This window comes from Trichogramma pretiosum, unplaced genomic scaffold (genome assembly GCF_000599845.2).
Source record: "Trichogramma pretiosum strain Unisexual culture from Peru unplaced genomic scaffold, Tpre_2.0 scaffold94, whole genome shotgun sequence".
In the NCBI taxonomy this organism is placed as follows: Eukaryota; Metazoa; Arthropoda; class Insecta; order Hymenoptera; family Trichogrammatidae; genus Trichogramma; species Trichogramma pretiosum.
Window position 1 is genome coordinate 251561 of NW_019641682.1, and position 25749 is coordinate 277309.

The 25749-nt window shown below is 41.4% G+C and overlaps 1 protein-coding gene across 3 annotated transcripts in view; it reads right to left on the reverse strand.

Annotated features, from left to right (window-relative positions):
- Positions 1 to 25749, reverse strand: part of LOC106654289 (dachshund homolog 2) — a 198547-nt gene that overhangs the window by 14148 nt on the left and 158650 nt on the right. For all 3 annotated transcript variants that reach the window (XM_023461057.1, XM_014374081.2, XM_023461058.1), the window contains 2 exons: positions 3660 to 3806; positions 1463 to 1966 (listed from right to left, as the gene is read on the reverse strand). In XM_023461057.1, the coding sequence (XP_023316825.1) occupies positions 1463 to 1966; positions 3660 to 3806 (651 nt within the window). The remainder of the gene's footprint in view (positions 1 to 1462; positions 1967 to 3659; positions 3807 to 25749) is intronic.

A 25749-nucleotide genomic window follows, 5' to 3' on the forward strand; every position in this document is an offset into this window, starting at 1 on the left:
CGCTTGTTGCATAGGGGTAGGGTAAAAGGAAGTATAATGTCAAAGAAGTATGATAATAAACTTACAGTTTTTATTGGAATCGCCGATGATGGTGGTGTTGCACACACAAACACAGTACAATTGATTTACACAGTTACTCTTATGAAGCTACTCGAATTATATGCATACAATGCATTTACAATATAAACGATATTTTATAAACTTTGATTGAGTTGAGTGATTACAAGACTCGACACGTATAGTGTGCGATTTCGTAGATGTGAAGGAGAGCTGATCCTCTCTTACCGTAGCTTATATACGCCTAAATTTGCCCCCGCCCTAGCGGTGCAGTCGGTATGTAGTCGGCTCGATATGTGTCAATAATTCACACATATCTTGCGTGCGCGTGTACCTTACAAAACCCCAGGGCCACACTCTTCCCGAAATCGGTGGAGCCGCCGTCACTGCAGTTTTATAGGTTTTTCCCGATATTCATTTATCTCGCGACAGCGAATGTACATTTTTTTGTCGTGCGAATTGTAGTTTTACAAACGTTTAATTAACAGAGACCTCAGAAGTAGGTGATGGTTTTAGGCCGTTCAATTCAGCATTGTTCACGCTGGCTGCGCGTGTCCGAAATGATGTTACTCTTTAACTGTCGTGTGTGTCATCGAAGTTATGCATAGAAGATGCGTGAGATATATTAAATTGTAATTCGTGCGTAACCGCACGCTAGCTGCTTCTCGCAGTTTTATTAATTTCTTTTTCATTGGAAAAAGTTACGTCTTAGACTGCAACACCAATATCGAGAATTAATTGGAGAACTCTGACGCTGCTGCTGCTTATACATTTACTTTAACTTTGCCACTTGCGGATTCACCGACTGTACCGGTATTCGCCATCTAGTGGTGGATAGTAGCACTACTGAATTGATCGAAAACTAGTCCAAATTTTTCGAAACAATTAAATTGTCATTTTCAAGTCATTTGAAATACACTTGATATTTGTGGATAATTGTAATATAACCCCCGCAAAAATAATTTAAAACATTTTAAGTAGACACGTTTTTATTAGTTAGACTAATATTGATATTGAGGATTTTTACCAGGGCACTCGTCATAGCATCAGAGCAGAGAGAAAAATTGACTCCGCTGCTGGTGAGCGGGAAAGATTAATTTTCAATGAAAGCTCGTTAAATTTGATTAACGTTTTTTTAAACAAATGAATTTCGCTGACAATTTAATTAACCTTACGGAGGTCCCATAGATTTAAATTTTTTTACGCATTGGAAAAGCCGATATTATATCGAATATCTGTGTCTGATTACGGATATAAACAATACACTTTTCCTAATTAATAAATAAGAAATCAATCTTTGAGAGTAAATTTGATTTTATATCGTGTATATTGTAATGTGACAATAATTTGTAATTATTATTATCAAAAATGAATACAAAATCAAATAAATGTGCAACTTACTCACCCTGATAGTTTTGCCAGAAAGCCGAGGCTTGACTACCGATGAGGTCGAGGCCACTGTATCCCCATCCGGGCTTCTCCGGGGTCACCGGTTGCTGCTGCTGTTGCTGTTGCTGCTGCTGCTGCGTTTGCGATTGACTCTGCTGCTGCGTCGAATGCGTCGTCGACGACTGACTCTGCTGCTGTCCCTGTCCCTGCTGCTGCTGCTGCGTCGAGGATCGACTCGATTGCGACGAGTCTCGGTACTGCTGCTCGCTCCGGTCGCCTCGCTCCTTGTCGCGTTTGTTCTGTTCCCGCTGCTGCTCGCGCTGATCGCGCTGTTCGCGTTGCTGATCGCGTTGCTGTTGCTGCTGTTGTTGTTGCTGCTGCGTCGACGACGAGGCGTTCGACGAGCGTCCCGAGGCCGGGCCCGGATGCGGACCCGAGTGCGACGAGTGCGCCGGCGAGGCGTCCGCTGGATCCACGCTGCGGGATCTGCGGCGCTGCAGCGTCTCCAGACTGACGCTTTCTGCAAAATACAAAATCGTACGCCGAACTTTGTGAAATCCGCTGCTACTGCTGCTGGTGAAAGCTATTGTAGATCTGAGCTTACGACTTCGCGCCTATGGCTGCGCTATAAATATTACGAGTCGCAGAGCCGTTAAGATGCAAATCGAGCAAGCGCAATGTAATTATACAGTTGGCCGCTCGAGGAGAAAGAGAGAGAGAGAGAGTACAATGACTTTTTTCTTGATTTATGAACGTAATATCAACGGGCATTTATCGTAGGCTACACAGAAAATAGTTGTATCCATTCTACTGGAAAATGCTCGATTGTAGATAATTATTTTTTTTTAAGTATTCAAATTTCATTATGTCTCCGCGAGTACAGTAAGTAAATCGAAACTTGCTAAAAGATCGTATCGATTTTTCAACAAATAGGACGTTATATAAAAGTATAACAAAATTTATTATGCATTATGTTGTACTGCTCGATGAACTTTTTTCCTAATAAAACAAAACAAGATCAACAAAGCGGCAGTGGTTTGGATCGGTACAGGGGCACTGAGCTAATATCGACACTTTTCGAGATTGTAATTAACGACCTTAAAACCGCTCGTTGAATTAATTGCAATGATAAGTTTAACCGAGGAGAGCCTAGAACGAATAAAGATTTTAAAGGTACAGCCTCAGAAGGGGGAGAAGGGTAAGAAGTACACAGCCGACGATTATTGCAAAATAATAAATGTATAAAAGCTCTCTCCCGAAAGTAACTGCTGCCGCTGCTCGTCAACGCGCAAAATCTTTTTCACGTGGAAAACCCGACGAACCCGACGAACGAAGAAGAAGAAGGCGAAGGGAACAAAGTTAATAAGTAGATAGGTTTAAGGCGTTTTTGACGAGAAAGAAACTCACACACAGCAGCGAATGTACATTTGGCAGTCTTACTCTCTCTTTTCAGTTCGGTTTTGCCGGCGCGCAGCTCGTGTTTGATTTAAAGTTAATATCGTGACTGGGGCTGACAGGGTTAATCAGTGAAAGAGAGAGAGAAAAAGGACTCGCAAATAAGGTAGTGAGCGCGAGCAAGACGAAAATGCCATATCGGAATAAGAGATTTCACTCAAAGGGTTTCACGTTTGAGTTTTGCTAGTGACAGGGAAAGGAGGGGGCGGGAGGAGGAGGAGGAGGAGGAAAGGGAGCAACGAGAACGAGTATATATAATATACTCGGCTCGAGTAATGTTGTAAGATCGCGCAGTATGTATACATATTACAGCGTTTTCGTTCGAAGAAAGATAGAGAGAGAGCTAAACTCGCGGCAATTAGGTGCAAGGATGTTGTATATATATCAACATTGTACATACTTTATACGTATCGTTATTATTCTGATTATGTGGCTGTGCGTGCGTGTGTGTGCACGAAAAGGGTTGAAGCAGACGTTGAGTTTTGATCGCTCTTTTGCCTACGACGACGACGAAATAAACGCAAGGCATGTGTGTTTACGTTGACTTGACTCTTCCACACTCTCTCTCTCTCTAAGAAACTTCTGATAGATTTCTCTGCTACATACAACGGGAGCCCTAATGTGACATTGATGCGTCGTCGTTGCGGCGCATTCTCTCTTATAATACTCGCGACGAGTTATGCCTGTCATCATCTCTCTCTCTCACTCGCTCGACGGCGGCGGCGGAAAGCTTTCCTCTCCTGTGTTGTTATACGTACCTGTGATTGCCCTGATCTGTTCCGGCGTAGCGCCGGTGGCTTTCAGCGCCTCCTCCAGCTGCAAGCGACGCTTCGTCTCGAGCTCGAGCTGGTCCTGCGTCTGCTTCCTGGACCGTCGCTCCCTCTTGAAGCGCTTCTGATAGATAACTGCAATCAAAGACAAAGAAACGAGCGATTAATTTCAGAAAATGAAAGTATTACATATAGCTACGGTCAAAGACCCGTATTGGTTAAATATATAAACGAGGAACGATTATATGTGGTCGGGTAACATTTCGACACCTTTACAACGACGACCGCTGAGGACTCGATGTATGGTGCGCAACGCACGAGGTTCCGCGGTAGGTGGTACGAGAATGTTAATACGGAGACGACCCCCTGAGGTGAGAGCAGCAGCAACAGCTCGACGAGATCGCGACGGGCTCCCGCTTGTATTGACTCGTCGCTATGCACGCGGGCTGCTACCGTATTATATTCACCAACGACGTGTACGCCACGACGAATTTGCGGTGCAATGCATATATAATAATATAACGTTGCGTTGTGTATTTCGACAATCGCAGCGCAGAGCTCGCAGGGTTTGATCGATCGATCGATACTCGCAATAATACCGATCGGCTCTCGTCGCTTCCGTGAGTAGTTTACGTTTTATTATTATTATTATTATTATTATTATTATTATTATTATGTATATCGCTGCAGTCGTGTATTGTATTAGCGAAGGGCAATTATATATTGGATGCGACACCGGTCATTTATATTCCTGACGATCAATGACATTGGACGTTGGGCCTAAATAAGATTTTAATGGGTCGAACGAGTGACGATTGATTGATCGATCGATCGTGATTTGCAACTCGTATTACTTGAGTTGCTAGGTAAAATTGCTCGACATTAATTACGGCCTAATGACCGAAAAAGAATCGTTTGAAATGTTTTAAAATACGTTACCAATAATTGGCTAGTTTACGACATATACGTTACAACTATTGATATACGTACTGAAAATTATCATTTCGTACTGTTTCAAAACATTTAGGCAACTTTAAATACGATAATTCCACTTTGAAATTCTGCCGCTAAGTGGCAAGTATACTTTTGTCTGTAATTCTGCAAGTGGCAAAGTTAAAATAATTACATAAGAATAAGTCAAATTAAATGAAACATCCATATTATTCTTACTAATTCAACTAATAACCAATAGTATAACAATAATGTGATTTTAATGTATTCGCGCCTGCAAATTTCTACCCATTTGAGATACCCATTCAAGTGTACGATTTATTCAAAAAATGTATAATTTTTCTTTTGTTTTACTACTGAAAATTCGCAAAACCAGCCAAATAATTTTGTCCCAGTGAATCATTGCGTATACAACACAATTCACCATATCCGGCAATTTTATTGTTAAAAAAATTATATTCCACTCGTCGTTGAGTCTCAACTCGTTCCTCCGACTCTCGTAACGCAAGTCATTATAAATCAAACGACAGCATTTTACGTCGCGTCGCGCGAATCATAAAACGTCAACCGCACACGCGGCCGTGATTGTTTTTTATCCGTTAATTTCCGCACTCGTATTATTATTTTTTTTCATAAAAGAAGAATATAATAATCGTTCGATGGCAATCGACTTGTTGCGCGCGGCATTACGTTTTGTATCTATACGTAATACCTCGTGGAAGCGCTTCGAAGATGTACAAGAAATTTAAGTCGGCGAATGAGAATTACCTCTTTTTTTCTTACGATAACCTGTCGAAGCTGACTACCGCAGGTATATGCACATACAATAAAAGAGAACAAATCTCAGCATCGTGTATTGCGTGTATATGTACACGTAAGGCTTGTGCCGTGAGCAAAAATCATATTCATGCTACTACCCACACACGTATACACCGAGGAGAGCAAATCAATCAGAAGTATTAACGCTGATCGCCTTCGATGCTAGATCGAGCGTAGACATCAGAAGCTACAGCGGCACTTTTCTGATTCACAATGTGTATTATAGCGTGTGTGTGCCTTCTCGCACTTAAATACTACACGGCAGCGGCAGCAATACATATTCCATGCACGTATAGGCAAGAGTTGCAGCGAACGTTCGGCGTGCATATAAGAGAGTAAAATTACTCTCGCCGATACACTAGTAGTATCTCGCTTTTATCGGAAAGCTCGAGTACACATATACGCGCGGCGGTGGCGGCGGCACGTATTAACCGGCCACTGCATTTTCTCATTTTGCTTCTTCTTTTTTTTTCGCGTTTTTTTTCATTTTGTGCAGCGCGCACGCCTGACGATCATGATGATGATGATGATGATGAGTATAACGTCGGATTACCTATACACCATCGATTCGATTGACTGCCTTCAGCGACTCGCTGCTTCTTTGGCGGTTGTGTGTGTGTGTGTGTGTGTGTGTTGCGCACCTTCGGATTTATACATATGGATGTGCTGCTGCTGGATGCATGCAATATCTTCGCTCGGCTTTGTTTTAATTGTTTTTTGCGTGTATATAAGAGCGCGTACAAACACGCAAAGTACTATATATTGTAATACGAGATAAATTCTCCGAGTTTACGTACTTTTTTTTCATGTAGCTCCTTAAACTCGCAGTGGAAATTGACATTGAAAATGTTATAATTACCAGCTATGCGCATCCTCGTACATATACGAGTGAGCTATGATTGGGCATATTTTAATAACAATCATATAATCGATCGCATATACGCGCTGAAACATTTCCACATTATTTATCTTTCGCGATTTTCTCAGCTGATTCTCTCTTTTCTCCTTTTTCCAATACATTATTATTTTCCAAAGTTGCTGCTGCCGTGAGCGCAGCGCAGTAGCTCTCGGTAGTTTACGGGCTGACCGTACAACGACGAAAAAGAAATTTGCGTGCCTCGACGAAGAAATGCACATATTTTATATACAATATAGTATTGAAGATTAGTCATGCACTACCGTATACATGTAAATGCACGTGTATACATATGTGCGTGTGTATATACACGTATACTCATGACAAGCTGTTATGGACGCGGTAGCGTAGGTGTCCCCCAAGGCGATCATTGTGCATCCGCAGCGCTGCGGTGCAGTGAGACGCTTTTCTCGCTGCTGTAGCTGTTGCTGCAGAGCTGAGAACAGACAGCAGCCGCCGCAACCGTTTCACTATTGTACAAGATGAGCTTGTACACCTTCGTGCATAACGAGATACATATATACACGTTGTGCTGCGCGGTGTGTTATGCTTATACATATCTGACGGCGATTTAATGCGTGTTTTTCTTTCACGATGATGATACGAGTTCGGCTTCTCTGCTGCTGTTGCTGCGAGCCGAGCCGCGCGAGGAAATACAAGTAGCTGCTTGCTTGCCAACTTTCATCCGCCGCGAAGGAATGTTATCTTCTCCCTCCTCTCTCGCTCCGACGATTTTGTTTTATTAATGCTTAATCGTGAGTTGGCATTTATCGAATGTGTTTTTGATTTAGTTGGATAGTATATAAAAATTATTGATTTCAGACGGAATTTCTTGCAAAATCTGGTAAATATTTCTACAAGTACTTGATCAAATGTTTTAGTAAAAGTAAAATTTAACGGACTGGGTATTTCAGTCGACACACGAAGACAATCACAGAACAAATTCGATTAGGTCAAAAAATTGTTATAATAATTCATTATTTTAGCTCGTTCTAAAGTGTATAAGACATTACATTTGATCGTGTGTTTACAATTTGACTGTCTCTTGCCATCTTGCGTTTGACGCATTAACTAAGCCTGCCTGCTATCGGCTAACATCAAAATGTAAATAAAAATAAACAGAAAGCAGTAGTACTTTGACATTTTTATAGGCTTTTATTCATTCCTTGAGTACAATAACTGTAAATACTATTGTTAAATTTTATAAATATTTCAAGATTCATAAAATCTTGAAAAAATTTGCATCAAAATTATCTTAAATATGTGATGATTTAATGGACATTTTTCAACATTTCGATTCGACATTTCCTACTTCCCAGGTCATTAGAATTTTTTCGAATTTTACCCGGATACAGTTAAAACCAATTTTGACCTTAAATATCAAAGCTGGCTATATCTATTCAATCATAGTCAGCAGCTCTTGATTTTTGAGTGTCGACAAAAAACTAAAACAAAAATCTGTCGACATCCGTGTCCATCAATGATTCGGGCTTATTTAGAAATTTAAATTTTCTTTCAAACTTCCATCAATTCGAGTCTGCTCGATAGAAAGCCTTTCCAAAAATGTTTTCAAAAATTGAACCATACACAAATATAACAGAAAAAATCCTGACATCCAAGACGACCCCTAAGGGGAACGAAAAAAGCCACAACGGTAATTTCGATTTAATCAACCAATTAGTCATCGTGTGGAAACCGAGTCTCGAATCGCATGCGCTGTGCACATAAACTGTGATTGATTCTCGTGCTTCGTGTAGACAGTCGCACATAAGAGCTCGGACAATCTTCGGCGAATTCTTACACATAAAACTGCATAAATATCGACAGAGAGACGCGTTGCAGTCAGGCACGATCGTCTCTCTCTTCCTCCTCGAGTGTGCCCAGAGAAACAATCCGAGCGCCGAAAGAAATAAAAAAAAAAAATAAATAAATAAGGGAGAAGCAAGAAAAAAAAACGAGAGCGATTAGCGTACGCTTAAAGCTTCTCTCTCTCTCGCTCTCTCGTGCTATCATCCGCACCGCACCGTTTATCCCCTGAGCTTGTGTGCCGTGCGCTGCTTCGGCTCACGCGTTCGGAAATGTGCCGAATATTTACTCTCGAGGAGTTTTTCGTATCCCCGGGGCGATACATAATCTCTTGAGTTATTTTTTTTTGTTTTATTCTTTCTCGGGGGCCTTTCTTTTATCTCATATTTTTTGACTGTTTGATTGTGCGCGCATCGTGGATGCACATCGGCCGATTTCTCTGAATGGGCGCATTGGCCTCGTGCAATTTTCGGGGTAAATTAAATCGGGCGCACGCGCGTAATTTTGGGATTGTAAATTAGTTTCCGTCCAAAACGCAATTTTCGATAAGCTGGATGCGAGACAAATAAATAAAAAAGAGCTTGAATTTAAATGCGGGTAAATCGATCGACGAATTTTTCTGCGTGGTCGGTAAAATAGATTGCGAGATTATTCATCATCTTTAATTAAATCTATCGAAAAATGTTAATATTTTAAGCAGCTCGACGATGTATATACGGCACAAAAAATGAAGCGAAGCAGTAACAGCAACAAAAAGGACTGCGAGCTGCAGAGACACGATGTATATATTTGTTACGGTGCAGCGTAGCGGATAAAATATATCCGAATACGTATACAGCGGTGCAGTACAGTATACAGTACACACGGAGTAGCAGATGCAGGAGGGAGCAGAAGCGGAGAGGGTCTCTTTTTCTCTCTCTCTCTCTCTCTCTCCGCGCGACGGCGGCGGCACTCTCTGTCTCTGTCTCTCTTTCCCTCTGCCTGCACACACACAACGTTCGTGTATACATACGTATATATACAGAGGCGATGCAAAGATGGCGCATAGGAGGACTCCGACTCTCGCTGCGGCTCGAGTGAGTGAGAGAGAGAGAGAGAGAGAGGCCGCGAGCGGGGAAACCTAGAATTAACGCAAAGCGCTCGCCATTGGCCGCCAGGCAGGCAGCAAACCACTCCTTTCGCTCATTCTATATAGGTGGAATTGCGCGCTCCATACGTATGTATGTATGTATGTCTGTACTCACACATACACGCACCCACTTTCGCGTATATAGTACGCATTGACACGAATGCGGTGAGTGAACGAGCTACTGCCATCGACTGCCGCGCTACGGCGCACGACTCGCACTCGCGTTAAAATTGAAGCCCGCACTCGATTTAAAGTCCGTGTACGCTTTCATATTTACAATATAGACAATATGATGATGTTATATATTCGAGTGATCGAAGTCGCGGTTGAAAACTTATCTTCGCGCTATGTGAGAAAGCTGCCTATAAAACGACCGAAACGTCAAAAACACGAATCTCGAGCTTAAATTCTCATTATAATATACAATAATTTAAGGAAATTCATTTCTATCTTTAAAAACGTTATTTCATTACTCACATTATTTTATCGTGTGTGCCATATGAGAGGTGTACGGATGGTATAATATACACGCCGTACCTATACCTATACACATAGGCGCGCACGTAATAGTAGCAAAATACTCATTATATTATAAAGACGAGGTAAAAGCTGGAAAAGAGGCTCGTGCAACGCACGGAAGAATGGAGCTGCTGCTGGAAGATCGATCCAGGGCCGATGCTGCACGTGTCAGAGCCGAGGAGTTATCCGGTAGCCTCGAGGAGCCGAGTGCGCGCGGGTTATACACCACTACTACACGCGTTTATTTTTTTCTTTCTCTCCTACTCTTACTCGTGCCTCGTGCAGCACACACACACACACACACAACCGAGTAATACCTTGGTTGCTGGTACATATCTCTCTCTTTCCCGTGTGCTTACTCCGGGATGAGGAGGACTTTTTGCGCTTCTCGCGCGGCGCGAGCAAAACGCGAACGAGAGAGACTTCGCCTTGAATGTAAACCGGGCATGTAAAGCTGTAGCTGCTCGGGTTTTAGTACATACTCTCTCACACATGCAGCGGGCATATCCTTGTAGTAGTGGTAGTAGTATCCGCGAATGCAGCAGCAGCAAAGTCAAGGCATAATAACAGCTGAATCATTACACGCTCAACTCACGCTGCGCGCAGCGCGAGCACGCGGCTGAATACTACTACTACTGCTTTATAATACTTGCCAGGACCCTCGCCCCTCGGAATTAAAACCTATATACATACATTCTCTGTATCTCACTGCGCGATGCGGTTCTTCTTCGAAATGTTTTTTTTTTCGTACATCGCGCAAAAATCATTTCTTATGTGCCTTATACATTTCCCTCCGGAAGAATCACCGGCGCAACGCAGGAAATAAAACCCACCGATAAATCGATGTATCGCGATCGAGCCGAGAATTCGATACGTAGAGAATCATATGTGCGTACTGATTTTTGGTTTGCGCGAACAAAAGTATATTATTTCTCAACGGTATGTATGCGTGTGCGCGCGACCTGCATCGCGAACGTATTATCCTTCGAGCGAACATCAGGAATAATTTTAATAGTTGATAGAGTTTTGATAGCATTTTTTAAAAATATAAATATTAATAATGCAATACCCAATTGTTTTTGTGTATAAACGATCAAAGTTACAATAACATATAATTGTTGATTACGCCCGAAACGATCGTTTAAAAGAAACACGAACAGCATGGAAAATTGCCAAATTTATTATTATAATTTGCAAATATTTTGGACTTTTGTAAAAATTAATTTTTCATCAGAAAAAATGAATTGTTAATCAACAGATCATCTCAGCCCCTTGAGCACATGACTTTTGGCGTCTGCGCATGCTCATAATCTATGGTGCCTAGTGATTTTTCGTAATTTCACTGACCGACTGCTCGGCTCGGCGATGCAGCAGCCGATTTACATTGTGTACTTAAAAACAGATGCATTATATTTTTTTATGTATTGGTCTCCACAGCAAATAGGGTTATGCAACAACATCCAAGGATGTATAGAAGCCTCAGTATCATGTGATGCAACTGGGTCTGTTGTTCAGAGAATTATAAGAAAAGGGGACAGAGATCACCACATTTTCGCCAGGCTCAAATGTTAAGTGAAGTCAACGACACTGGTATATATACCTTTTGGCTGCATGAGTGGTTGAAGAGTGGAACTGTACCACCAGTAGAAATAATTACTGACACGGGTAAAGCTTTGCAAAATGGCATTTGTACTGCATTTAATTCTATCAGTTGAAGTGATTATAATGATGTCTGCTTGTGGATCCTACAAGAAAATACATCCATAATCTCTCTGAAAACACAGATCAGAGTAGATGTTGCTCATCTCATTTGTGCTGCGCGTCGGTCGAAGTGTTTTGACGACCAAAGTCAAAGACAACAATTTTCAAAAAAAAGTGAAAAATTTTTTCAAAAAATGCATAGGATGTATGACAACAATGGCCAACTTCCTAATGCTCTTCGAGCGATGAACCTTTTTTTTTCTTCGAGAACTCGAATACTGTCTGCTGCACCCAAACAGTAAAAAAAGAATACAGGAGTTACTTCGAAATATTTGAAATCCGCGCTTTGACTTATACAAATATTTTGACTTTGACACTTGCAGATTTGCTGAAATTATGCTGCTCGCCATCTAACGGTAGAGACTTAAAGTAGTACAGTCGTATTAAAAGTGGTTGACAACTGATTCAAAATGTTCGTTGTAATAAATTCAGATTGCTTGAAAATGTGCTTAATATTTGTAACATATCTAGGAAATAACATCGGCAAAAACAAACCAATCAATGGTAATTATGAAAACATTTTAAATTGGTCATTCATTGGTCATTATAGGCAACTCGAATACGTCGACGCAGGTGCGAATCAACAGTCGGGATTTGAATTCAATTCGCAGTTTAGATAAGAAAAGGAAATATAACGCGAAAACTCTCGCACGCGTGTCGCACGAGAGAGAGGTTTTCTCGTCATTGCACACACACATATACGTACACTACACAGAACAACTATACCATAGTCATAAGCGCGTCATTATAATTCATGGGCTACGACCAAAACTATCGTAACAGCAGCTTCTCTCTCGCTCTGTATACGGTGGCGCGTCGTGGCTGCTCATATATACGCACCCTTAATCTCTCTCTCTCTCTCCGAGGCCTCCTACGATGCAACCCCCTTCGCTTATATGCGTATATACACACAACACGAGGCGTATAAGTAACGTAAACGTAACGTGTGTTTGTGACTGTGTGTGTATAGTTGGAATGTGACGACGATACCTATACTAGGCTACGATGACGACGACGACGTTCCGAGGGCGCTTATTGCGATAGTAAAGTGCCTCGTGTGCAGACGCACACACACACATACGACAACAACCGTAAACGAATATGAGCATACATAATGCGCTTTATTGTGCTCACGTGTGGATTCGCGTGTGCGGTATTATGTTGGCACGACGATCTTGGGTTTGAGCTTATACGACACTTGCCGGATTTGATTGTATGCCTTGACAATTACGATTTGACACCGTCTTGAGAGCCTGTGGTGGTTTCTTTTCGACGATATTTTTGCCTTTCTACATCTGTATTCGAGTGTAATTATAAATCGAGGAATCATTCGATCGAAGTTTCAAACTGCGAACGAGTTACTTTGAGATAGGCACCACACGTCTATACACACGTGCGTGTAAGCCATGACAAAGGAAGTATAAAACGATCAGAAGCCGCCGCTGCGTGTACGCGGCAAGAAAGCCTTATATGCAGACAGAACAGCACAACACACACGCCCGTGCGAAAGCATCTGATGCGAGTTAGCGAACAGAGAGAGAGAGAGAGAGAGAGAGAGAGAGATATGTACAAAAGTTGTCTGTTGCTTGAATAATATTACACTTAACTCCAGTCTCTCTATCTATCTTTCTCTCTCTCTTACTCGCCGAACAATCCGATGATTATAGTTGCTCCGCGCGGCGAAAACGTCGATAGTAGTTAGAGCGTGTATCCGCTGCGCGAATGCTAATTCCTTCGGGCGCACATACTGGCGGCACACACAAACTCGCATATGTATAATACACACACAGACAGTGAAGAGTCAGAGAGGCATGGAATATGGAATTTTCGTGTGCTGCACAAAAACTCTCTCATCATTTTTATTTCGGGCTCTCGCTCTTATTCTTACTTTAATCCCCTTTATATTAATTTTTAGCCGATCAACGCACGGCCGGATTACTCTCCTCTCGATTGTGCTCGATCGCTCCGCTGAACTCCTCTCTCTCCGCGTCTGGATTCTAATACACTAATGCTTATGCGCTTTTCGATTTCATTTCGGCTGCAGCTTCTCTTTTTTTTTTGGACCGATTTTTATTTCAAACGTTTTTCGCGGCGTCCGTGTCTGTATGTTTATCTGAACTAAGCGAGCTGACTGCACAGTAGACTGCGCAGCGAATTTTCAAATCTGCGCGTACGAGAAGGGACTATCGGACTGTATATTTCGGCTCGTAACACCGGCGGCACATTTTCATACTCACGCGGGGCTATAGGCAAGAAGATACATGTTTTTCTTCTACGACGCGTCAAAGTACAAAAAAAAGCTGCGGAGAAAAACTCGACTCGTACTGTGCGGGGTCTCTCTCTCTGCGCGCAGGGCTGTATCAAATATCAATTTCTCGCCTCTGACCAAAGTGAAAATAGCACACGACCGGGCAAGTTTACGTATGGAAATGGAAGACAAAATCCACTTTGCTTTCGACATGGAAAACATCTTGGTGTAATCAGTCGTGTGTGTAGTAACTCCAGTGCTCACGTGCGCGAGCTTTTCAATTGCTGAAATAGGAAAAAAAAATCTCCCTTCGAATCTTTTCTTTTTTCTCTCTCTCCGTTCGTTGTGCGATTATATATGCGTGTGTACCTAGCAAAACAGTATTTTGATTTGGGATTATCTCCGTGGCTTTATTTCTTTTGGTTTTTTTTGTTCTCTTCGCGGTTACTGGTGCTTTTTATTTTTAAACGATTATGCTCGATGAAGAATCTTTTACAGAACACGATAGTATTGATTTAATTTTTTTCATTTTTCTGTTTGTTAACTAGCCCTATTAGAATAACTCAACAACAATGATTGTTTTGAACTTAAGAAAAATTTCAAAATACATTACCATCGATTGGCTTATTTTTTGTGATTATTTGGTTACAGTTAGGATACAAACATAATAATACTGTTTCAAAACATTTAGTCCAGTTTTCAACCACTTTAATAGGATAATACCATTTCAAGCCTCTAGATGGCGAGTACCCTTCAAGTGACATAATAAAGATAACTGCATAAAAGAAAGCATGGTTTCAAATCTCGTTAGTTTTTCTATACCGGTTGAACTTTTTGAAATTGCAGAAAAAAAATTGTAATAAGTATCAGGTGATAAGGAAATTAAAAAAGGGTTATTATGAAAAAAAATTTTCAAACTTCCACCATTTTGTTTTTTTAATAAAATGTTCGTTTTTTTCGTATATTGTCATGTATCACACATTAATGAAGACGTGTGTGAAATTTGGTAAAGATCGGCTTAGTAGATTCTGAGATTAACAATGTAAAAATAATTTTGAAAGTCAAAGCTAGGCTTTAAAAGAATTTCTATCACATTTCTTTTCTCCCATAATATGTACTCTGAGCGTTTCTTAGCGCATAATTAAAATTATTCTCCACCACTAGATGGCGAGTATCGTTAATTGTAAATCTGCGAGCGAAAAAGTACAAACAACTGTGTAAGTCAATTACGGTTAGTAAAGGTTCAGTCAATTTCAGTCACAGTTTTAATGAAACTAAATTTCTGGAGCGTCGACACTCATATCTAGGCATTACAAAACAAAAGCGTATGATATTGTGTCCTATGGCGCTAAATGCATGTCCCACAAAATTTCGTGCGAGCCACTTGAATTACCCCAACACGCGCACAGAGAAGCAGCAGCAGCAGTGGGTCAGTCAAGACCTGCCACGCTCTGGCGCTATTTTTTTTATGTCTTTGCCACCGTCGCTGCTGGCACTGGTTAACACTTCTCAACTTTATTGAGAAAAATTTCACGTTATTCCATCGAAAATTTCCAGGTAAATCGCTGGCTAGAAAATATAATCGAACGTTTAGAAATGATTTAGAAGCTCGAAGGCGTCAAAGAGAGTAAGCGATCCTGCGGTTTCGTTTTTACGATAGAGCCATACACACAGCGCACTAATTAATTCGCGCCGTATGGGAACCAACGGCTCCGAAGAGCTGTATTATAATAATAAATTTTAAATCATCATACACACGGACAAAAACATCATGATTATTTGTAATTGCGTTGACTGCGACTCGCAAGAGAGGCCTGCTTAACGTGGTACACAGGCCGTCATTGGCAAGTTCAAAACTATATACATTATATACGGCGCACGCATATAATAATGATAATAATGGATAGTGACAGTGTATCATTAACGCGGCCGACCGGCCGGCCGTAGTGGTAGAAGTAGTAGTAGTATAATACAGCTATATAACACACTTTTTCAGTCGCGTAGTCAAGAATAATACTCCGGGCTTTTATAATATTATTACACATTTTTTTTTTAACTACCTTCGAGATCCTTGCGAAGTCAATATTCTTCACATCCGTTCGACTATTACCCGGGTAAGAAAAAAAAGCCATGCATTGTCGAGCGCGGAAAACTATATCCTCGAGCGCGTATATTACACGTATAGTATATATCGGTAGCCACCGCCGCGGCCGAGCTGCTTAATAAGCTGTTAAATAAAAATTCTATGGTCTGATTTTCTTACTCGCTCGATGTAGACATGCACCGCGAGTAAGGTAATATCACTCATTATATGGGGATATCGTAAAGCTCGATAATGACGATATGTTCGTTTTTACTCTGCTGACACTGCACAGCATGTGTGAGTTCGAATCGTAGGAAGATGCGATTCGAGAATAAACGCGAATGGCGTATCAATTATCATTTTTTGGTCATAGCGCGGTAACGTCGATCCGAGGTATATTTTTAATACTCCGAAGCGCCCAGCCGATAAAGCCGCCCGTATACAGACGCATCAAGTTGTTATTTTATTATACCGATAAGAGAGAAAAAAAAAAGAAGATGAAAGTCGCACGCACACTTTTCGCGTTGGGGAGGGCTAAATTTGCGCGGCGTGTATATATACGTACGTGTAAGGGAGGTGAGAGCCTTTCTTCGGGCTGCTGCAAAAGGTCGATGAAAACACGTTTTCTCCTCTCGGGTATATATAGGAAAAGAGCTCGCGGGGGAATCCGTATCTAGGCTACATTTTTCTTTATCAGTAAACTGGCAGCAGTAGCGCACAGAGCCCGACATCGTCGTTTCTCTAGCGAGAGACTCGCGCGCCGCGCGTGTTTTATTGCCCGAAAACCGACAGATATCGAGGGATTATGTGGCCCATCGAGAATCGCGGCTGCGACGACGACGACTTTTTCTCTCACTCTCTTGTTCTCCTTTTTTTTCTTGCTCTTGCTTTTGCTTTTTATGTACTTAAACGCTTTTATCTCTTTATATCTCTCTTCGACGCCTTTCTAATGTAATATTATATGCGTCTTTTTTTTTTGCGGCGTCGAGAAGTGAAACATATTTTCGCCCTTCCCCGCGTTATAATGTACAAAAGTTTATGTACGCGCGCTCAATCGTATAAACCTTTTATGCATTGTTCGGTGCATGTCCAAAGGCGTGTGCATACGGACAGAGTCCCGAAAATCGTGGATCAGCAATTTCGGGACTCTTTCGATACTTATTTTTGACCTTAATCAGAAAAAAGAGTCAGTCTCTTACAAAGGCGAGCGAGCGAGCGCATACAGATTTTTTTACTTCTGCGCTCTTTCTCGCAATTCGTTCATCCTCCTAAATCTAAAATAAAAGAGGCGCGCATATCGAGAGGCTCTTCTTCTTCGTCTTCTTCTTCTTCTCTTGTGCTTTTAAAAAAGCGGATGTTTCGCGAAACCGACCAACGATCGGATTTCCTTTCGATCTCTTTCTTTCTCTCTGTCGATCCCCGAAGGGAGTTTATTCTTTTTTTTTATATATATGCGCGCTCGCCATCTTCTCTCCCCTCGATTTTTTTTTCATTCACTTCTTATAATACAGTCTTTCTTTGTGATGTGTCTCGGACTCTCGGGCTTCTCTTTTGTTTTATCCAAAGTGCTGATACGTATGTGCGCCCGCATGCGTCGATTTTTATTTTCATATAAAAATAACCCTACATTAGACTCGATTCACATACACAAACACACACGTACGCAGTCTCGATTTTTTCGGGAGAAAGCAGGAAGGCGTACGTTTTTAATATGTGCGGACTACTACTATATACAATCGAGAGGGGCGAAAGCAACAAACTTGTAATATTTCAGCAAAACCTGGGCCGAGGCCACGATTACCTCGATAACCATCTATAAATCGTTTTTTGGGGGTCATTTTATTCCATTTTTTTGCGCGAAAAAGCAAAGAAAACTACATAATACGTGTGCGCGATTTTTTTATATGTGCGGCGAAAAAATAGAATAAATGATGAAACGGAGCGTCGGTGGCGGCCAGCCGAGTCAATCATTATATTTCGCGGGCTTGGAGAGATCGCTTCGAGAAATAGTGGTGCGTTATCGCTTCTAATCTCGGCCTTACATGTGCGTATATAAATGGTAATAAATAACTTTCGTGTTTTTGTTCAGGAAAGATATACGTATTTCGGTACATTTTTTTTTACTCTTACATCACTTTTTTATTCATTCATACGGTTCTAAGTTAATGAACTCAAAGTCCAAATTAATAATCCAAAACTTCTATAAACGGATGCATCTTACAAAACGTCAATTTTAACGCTGAAATATATATAAAAAAAAAGACAGACCTCGACGTAAGATACACTCCGGCCGAGTATTGCTCGGCTTATCGCGTTTAGTGCGCTGAAATATCGCAGCAGCAGCAGTAGTAGTGAGAGTATTCGGGTGCTGTGCTCCTACCCCCTCACAATTTCTCCCCAAGTGAGACGTACGAGCGTTTAATGGTGATTTTTTCGTACGCTTTTTACGTCGATACCGTCACGATATACACACACGTATATAATATGATACGTCGGTACAGTGTTTTAGGTGCCTTTTGGCGATTGCACGTCTTTTCATCATTGATGCTGCTGCTGCTGCTGCTTGCTGCTCTCCCAGAAATTCCATCAAATTGTTTTTTCGGACCGACTTTTTTTCTATACGTACGTGTGTGTGCCCCCGATGATAGCTACGATTGCAAGAAGTTATGATTGATCATTTAAACGCGCTACTACTGCTACGTACGAGACGGCGGCGTTTTATATGCGCTTTATGCCTTATCGGCCGACCGGATTAATCAATAGTTTCAAAACCCAAGCAATGTCTCGGGCGATACGTATATAATGTATGACTTGGGGTATATAACGCGCACATACACACATACAGGAAATACAAAAAGCAAACATAAGGCTGAAAAGACGTTGCGGAAAGCGGTGTATAGGTATAAGCATCATGACCCCCTTTGCCTTATGTGCAGCCGAAGAAAATCGTCGTCGTCGTTTTAAAAGCTCGCAAGTTCGCTGTGTGCGTGTGTGCGCCAGGAATTAAATTCTTAAAGTTCCTTTCATTCATACACATGACAAAAGTCGCATTCCGCAGCAGTAACAGTAGCAGCGCAGAGGGCCACCAGATCTCTCTCTCTCTCTCTTTCTCTGAGATATTAATTCCCATAAATTTTCTTTCAAAACGCGAACGCGAATCTTTTCCGAGGCCCTTGCGCTTTCCTTACGTATAGCATACATATCCTCCAGCGTAACTTTTATACATGTATAATCTTTCGCTTCTATGTACGAGCACGGGGAATATCGGAGTCATTTTCTTATCTCGCGGATCGAATAAAGGAGACCTTTAAAAATAGTCTGCGAGCAATTTTATGGTCCAGTAATATTAAACGATTTGATTACATGAATATATATTCCACATGCGAATTCTTAGATACCTATGTAGTAAATTGAATGTTTGATTATTAATTAAACCCGCCAGTTTCGAAACTTATATCGAGTCGATGCAGTGCGTAATGAGCTACATCAGTCAGGCATTTTCGTCTTTCAGAAAATCTTTCTTTTATCTTCGAAATTAGTTCGGACGCTCGGCGTACGCATAACGTAACGCCCTCGAACGCGCTGGGATGTAATGAATTCTTGAATATTACGTGGCTGTTCTCTTTTAACTAAGCGGGTATACTCGTATTCGCACGCACGACGAAAACACTTGAAAATAATGCGCTCCTCCCGTATACGTGTCTCATTATAAACATTGAGAGACAGTTTTCCCTCTCGCGTGTGGCATGAAAGTATACTGCCCCTTTTTGGTGTAAGTTAATTAGAATACATTTGCTATCGTTGATAATTTTACAATAATTTAATCTTCTTAAAAGCGCTAAATGTATTTAAAATTCGAATGATTAATCAAATAAAAGCGAGGAGAGAGACATTAATCACGAAGCCAAATCAGAGGTAATAATTGACGTCGAAGTTATTGACGCGATAACAAAAAGAAAAAAAAAAGAATAGCCCGTCGAGCTTGTATAAAAATCAAAACAAAAATTATAACGACGGATATTCTCATCATCGACCGAATGTCTGCGCGGAGGACTCGGATCAAGATGTAGGATGAATTTTATTTACCTTTTTTTCAACAGAGGGCTTTGGCAAAATCTGTATTTGTATCAAACGGCCAATGAGGAAGAAACATAACGCGGAGAGGGCGAACACACATACATACATAATATAAAGGACATTGCCTCGTTCTAATTGAGCGAGTTGTCGGCTCAAATCCTGATTTTCAAATCTCTCGCGACTAGTCGAGCGTGAACGCGATGAATCTTTTCTGCGTATGGGTTTTGTCGCGTCTTGTTCTTCCTTCTCCTCCTTCTCTTCTTCTTCGCTCGCTGCTTACTTCGGCTCGTGTTTAATAATTATAAAAATTTTCGGATTGAAATGATGGCATATTGAGTGCCGCAGCGAAAGATAAATCGCGCGCGTGCGTGCGTGCATGTTTGAATTTTTGGCCACGCAAAGTGCAGTATATTCGCGTTACTGCTTTGAAATGATATTTCTAAATTGAAAAGTCAATTGTTATTTCTGAGCCATTTTTTCGACGTACAATTAAAAGAAAAAAAATTAAGCAGACGTTAAAATTAAAGAAACCGATATTGAATTATATTCAAGGTACTTTTAATAAAATCTTCGTTGAAAATTAATGAATAAGTAATGATTAATTTTTTTTTAACTCCTCAAAATCGCGGGAAAATTAAGTATTAAAAAGTGTCAACATTCATCACTAGATGGCGAGTAACTTTATCTGGAAATCCGCAAGTGTCAAAGTGAAAATAATTGTATAAGTCAAAGCCAGGTCAAAGCAAAATAACTTCAAAGTAATTAGTTCATGTTAAGGACGTTCCCTCAAAAAAATGACCATCGATAAAGGGCCTTGAAATTTTAACCACATATTATTGACAATACTTTTCATAAGTGTGAGAAATTTCAGGAACTTTAACCAAACCATTTCCGAAATATAATTAATCAAAGTTCGGTACTTTAACATGGTATCCCTATGTTAGCGTGTCGAAAAGACGCTATTTTGTGTGATTATAAAAAAACGCATCGATAAAATCTTTTCTCTTGCAAATTTTCTCTAAAATCTATCGTTCAAGAGCTATAAACGATTCAAATTTAAATAATTTCAAGCAAAGAATCTTTGCGATTTTTTATCTCAATAAGTATGAACTCTACGAAAAATTGTAAAAGAACAAAAAAGTCTTAGAATTTGTTAAGGAAAGCGTATGAATTTTTTCAGATTTTTTCTAGACATATGCCCAAATTTGTCGGTCAGGTCTGAGGGAACTACCTAAAATGATTCGTAAAAATATCTTCAAATTTAATTCCAATCACATCACTTTTAATGATCTGCGTTGGTGAAAAAAAATCTCCCCTTTTACATTAATTTTGATGTTAATATTATCAGCAGTATGCTAACATGTAAAAGCATACATTCTCTTCAGTACATTTTTAATTACTGCAGCATGTATAATTCATCGCAAAGAATTGGTACATTCGCTCGATCGTTTTTGATTCGAAAAAATATTTTTGTATAATATGCAGAAGAGTTCTCTCTCCAAAAAAATGAGAAGAAGAAGCTCGTCTCGATGCAGGTAATAAGTATTTGCGGCCACTCTGCTCTGCGCGCCTTCGACTATATATGTGTTATTCAAATACTTATAATACACATTATACGTAAGACGAAGTGGCAGGTGGAAGACGACCGACCTACCAGATCGACTATTGGCATTTCGCTCGGGTAAGTATCGCGTTTCGTCCGTTCTCTCCTCTCTCTCTCTCTCTCTCTCGCTCGCGTTTCGCCTCGAAAGGCCCTTTTTTCTTTGCGATTGTATATACGAGCCAGTGTCTGTGTATGTGTGTGTGTGCGGATTTTTAATACACGAATCAAGCCGGGAGAATAAAAAGTATCGAAAATCAACATATGCGCACGAGGGAGTCGCGCGCTGTCTATATGGCTGCACGGAGAATGTCAACCGAACCCCGCGCGCGCGCGCTCCGAGTTAATTGGACGAAGAACAAACAAAAAAAAAGTGAAAAAGCTGCTGAGCTGTGCATAAGTTTATACATAATATAAGCTATAAAATCAAATCAAAAGGTCTCGAGTTGCACGCGAGCTATATAGATTTCTATGAATGATTCTTGGGCGCGCGGCGCAGTGACATTTTTTCACAGTCGACACACAGGAAACTCGATGAGAAGAACGACGTCTGGGGGACAAAAAAGAGCAAATATGGTTTTTATCGTACGTGTTTTCTTCTTTTTTTTATGTTTTATCGATGTCCATTATCGAGTGACTTTATATTTCATTGCGTATATGGTACTAATCATCGCCGCTTTGATGGACGTACATACACACGTACGTAGAGGGTAAAATTGCAGTACATAAAACGTCGTCGTCGTGCCGAGCGCGAGACGCGAGACTCGGAACGACATAAACATCGGTAATGGTGGCACGACACAACTACTACTACTACTACTAGTACGAGCCGAGAGACTATTATTCCAAATGACGTGAAGATGACAAGCTCTCCTACTATCTCTCTCTTTCCTCGGAGGGTTTATTCTTGTCTGTTCGCATCGCGTATGTCTTGTACACAAAGTTATGCGTCCTCGTCGTCGTCTTATAGTCGAGTGTGCAGTTGTCGTCTATTATATACACAGGAGAGGAGATCAATCGTGGGTGGCCGACATATTGTGTATTAACGGTTTGTAATGTGCGCTAATGGAGAGATACGACGACACGCGCGCGAGCTTGTGACTTTTTTTTATTATTATTATTACGAAGCGGCCGCGAAACTAACTGTGTGTATAACGTTGTAACGTTATTATTTTACCTTTGAAATTGTTTTTATAACTAAGAGCTCGGAATTATATTTAATGCGGTTTTATTAAATATAATTGGTTGTTATGTATGTAGCAGCTATTGTATAAAGAAGGAAACAAAAAAAAATGTTTCGTATGAGTTAAGTCATATATTTAACATGGTCACAACGAGAGCGCGTAAAAAATTAATCTTTAGATATATATATGTGTGTAAGTCCGAGTAATTAATTAGGCATGACCTGCTAGATACAGGGAGGCATGGTTATGCGCAGGATATATTATGTTATTGTTTGTGCCATCGGCTGGTGCACAATAAATAAAGCGCATACAGATACTGTACGTGTTTGCGCTTATAAACACGTTACATGCTCTTCGGTATTCGCGTTGCTGAAAGCACGACGACAAGACCTCGGAGGGGGAGAGGGAGGGAGGGAGAGAAGGTCGACAATGCGGCGCAACGACGACGAGACTAATAAATTTAATGTTAAAATGTAGAGCCGAAGTCTTTGAAAATCTGAATAATAAGCGTATCTTCGAAGTTCGATTTTTTTTCCTTTTGACGACATCTTTTCTCGATGCAAGCTTCAAGGACTTACCGGTATTTTTCGTGTCATCCGAGGTAGTCGCAATTATGACAATTTGTCGACGATTATCGCACCGCAACCGTAATTACACACACTCATCAGAAAAAGGAAGCGCAGGTTTCAATGTCACACAATGTCGCTTAAAACCGATTGTACCGAGGTAAATAAAACTCTCACCCATACGTAACACCATCCTTGGAGCTATTTCACCTATACACAGCCCCGAGAGCGAGTGTCATATTGGTTTCATCAAACGAATATTAGAGCCTAGACGATAACGGCCTGAGAGAGACGAAGAAGAAGAAGAATCAAGGATCGTTAAAATAATCATATCGTCTAACTCTCACTCGAGTTTCCTCGAATTAACGCTCGCTACTCATCTCTCTTTCTCCCTCATTTGCCTCGGCCTGATCCTCCAGCAGCATGAGCAGCTACAACAACTTTGAAACGGAAATCTGATAACGTCCTCTCACGCTTTCAATGGTGTGTCCAAGGGTCATCTTCTTGCTCTGCTCCGCTCGTCGTCGTCGTCTCGCAGTAAGCGAGAGAGTATTTGGACCTTCTGATGTGCAGAAAAGGGGGATGAGCTGGTGGGCAGAGCAACGCAGCATCAGCCAGTAGTGCGGGGGGCTCTTCCTTCCACATTCAGAGGCAAAGGTTCTAGAAACTCGATCCAATGGCTTCAACTTGAGACTGACCGAGGAATATCCAAGCACACGTACCACTGAGCTGCTGCTGCTAACCCGAGCCTCGACTGCATAGCGCACAAGCTGAGATTGCAATTTGGCGCGCGCGGCAAAGTAGAGAGAGAGACTGAGAGCAAATATAAACTCTCTCTCTCTCTGCTCGCTGATCAGAGGTGTATAACCCTGCGCTTCGCTTTACTTAGTTCTCGAGGCCGATATACAACGATTCATCCGTACGAAGGAGAGAACCCGTGTTTATACATCCAAAGAGTGTCATTTTCTAAATGCCAAAGTTCATCGCATTCGTAATTACAACCGTACGCATAAATATATTACGCTTCAATCGTGCCAACTGCCTCCCGAAATTTATGTAATCAAATCTGCAATAAAATCAAGTCCGCGCCAAGCGCCACACGCGCGGGTAAATACATATAATAACTTGGCGAGTTTCTACCCGCGTACACCTATATATATTACGTGTACATATACAAACTAATAAAACAAGAGAACGTGCTCGGAAACTTTAGTGTGTTAGTGAGTGGGTGGCCATGGTGGCCTGGGCACGAGATAACGGTCTCTCTCTCTCTCTCTCTGTATATATATGTAAGGGGGTGTTAGTAGTCATAGCAAAGGAGAGGAGATGGAGAAAGAGAGAGGAAACGGCTAAATGCGTTTTGCATCTAAGACGACACGTGGGCACGTACTCCTCGTTTACGTTTTCTCTCTCTCTGGTATAAGCACGTAGTGTGGAGTACTGACCGGGGCGAGTTTAATTACAGGGCTTGGGTTGGTGGTGCTGCTTGTGGCCAGGCGTAGACAGGACATACACACACAAAGTTGGGCTGCTGCTGCTGCTTTGTAAGGCAACGCGAGCAGAGCCAGAGCCAGAGATCGACCGTAGAGTCGGAGTAGCAGCAGCAGTCACCCTGCGGCTTCCATTGACAATGAACTCCGTTTCTCTCCCGTGCGAGAGACGAGAGCGAAGGCGATGGGCTTGACCTCGTACTACTACTGCTGCTGCTATTGCTCTCTGTACAGACAGCATCAATTGCTTCTCACTACGCATTCATTTTCATAAATGTCTCGCGCAGCTCCCAATCGAGCTGTCTCTCAAAATTTCAAATTCAATCGGTCACTAATAGCTTTTCACTGCCCGAATTCACTACCGTACACCACTGCGTGGGTACTTTCAATTACGAATCGTGCTTTTGTGTAAATTTGTTCTTTTTTTTCGGAGGTGATCGATATCACCGAAATAAAAAAAAAAGATAAAAAAAAAAACGGAGTTTTGCGAACACTTTTGCGAAAGACACTCTGCGAATAGATGGAAATATCTTTGTGTGTGACGCGCGATCGCGCTAACCACAATGGAGAGCTTTTATATATAAAAGCACACACACGTACATGAAAATGGACACACGATGTTTCACTATGAAGTTTAATACCTCGCGAGCTCGGTCGAATTCTATATCCCCGCAGAGCCGCGCGCCACACATGCATGTTTCACTGCACAAAACTTTGCTGCTGCTGCTGCTGCTGTGTGTTGTGCTGTGTAGAGTATAAGTGTCGTGTGGGCGCGCGACAATTCACGATTTTTACGAGCGATACATGCCTGGCGCTTTATAACCGACAAAATGTAATTTTCCCCCGGAGCTCGAGCTGCCGAGTATAGAGCCTCTTTTTTGCCCTTTCTTGTGCTGCTGCTGCTGCTGTACCGCCCGCGCGTACCCATG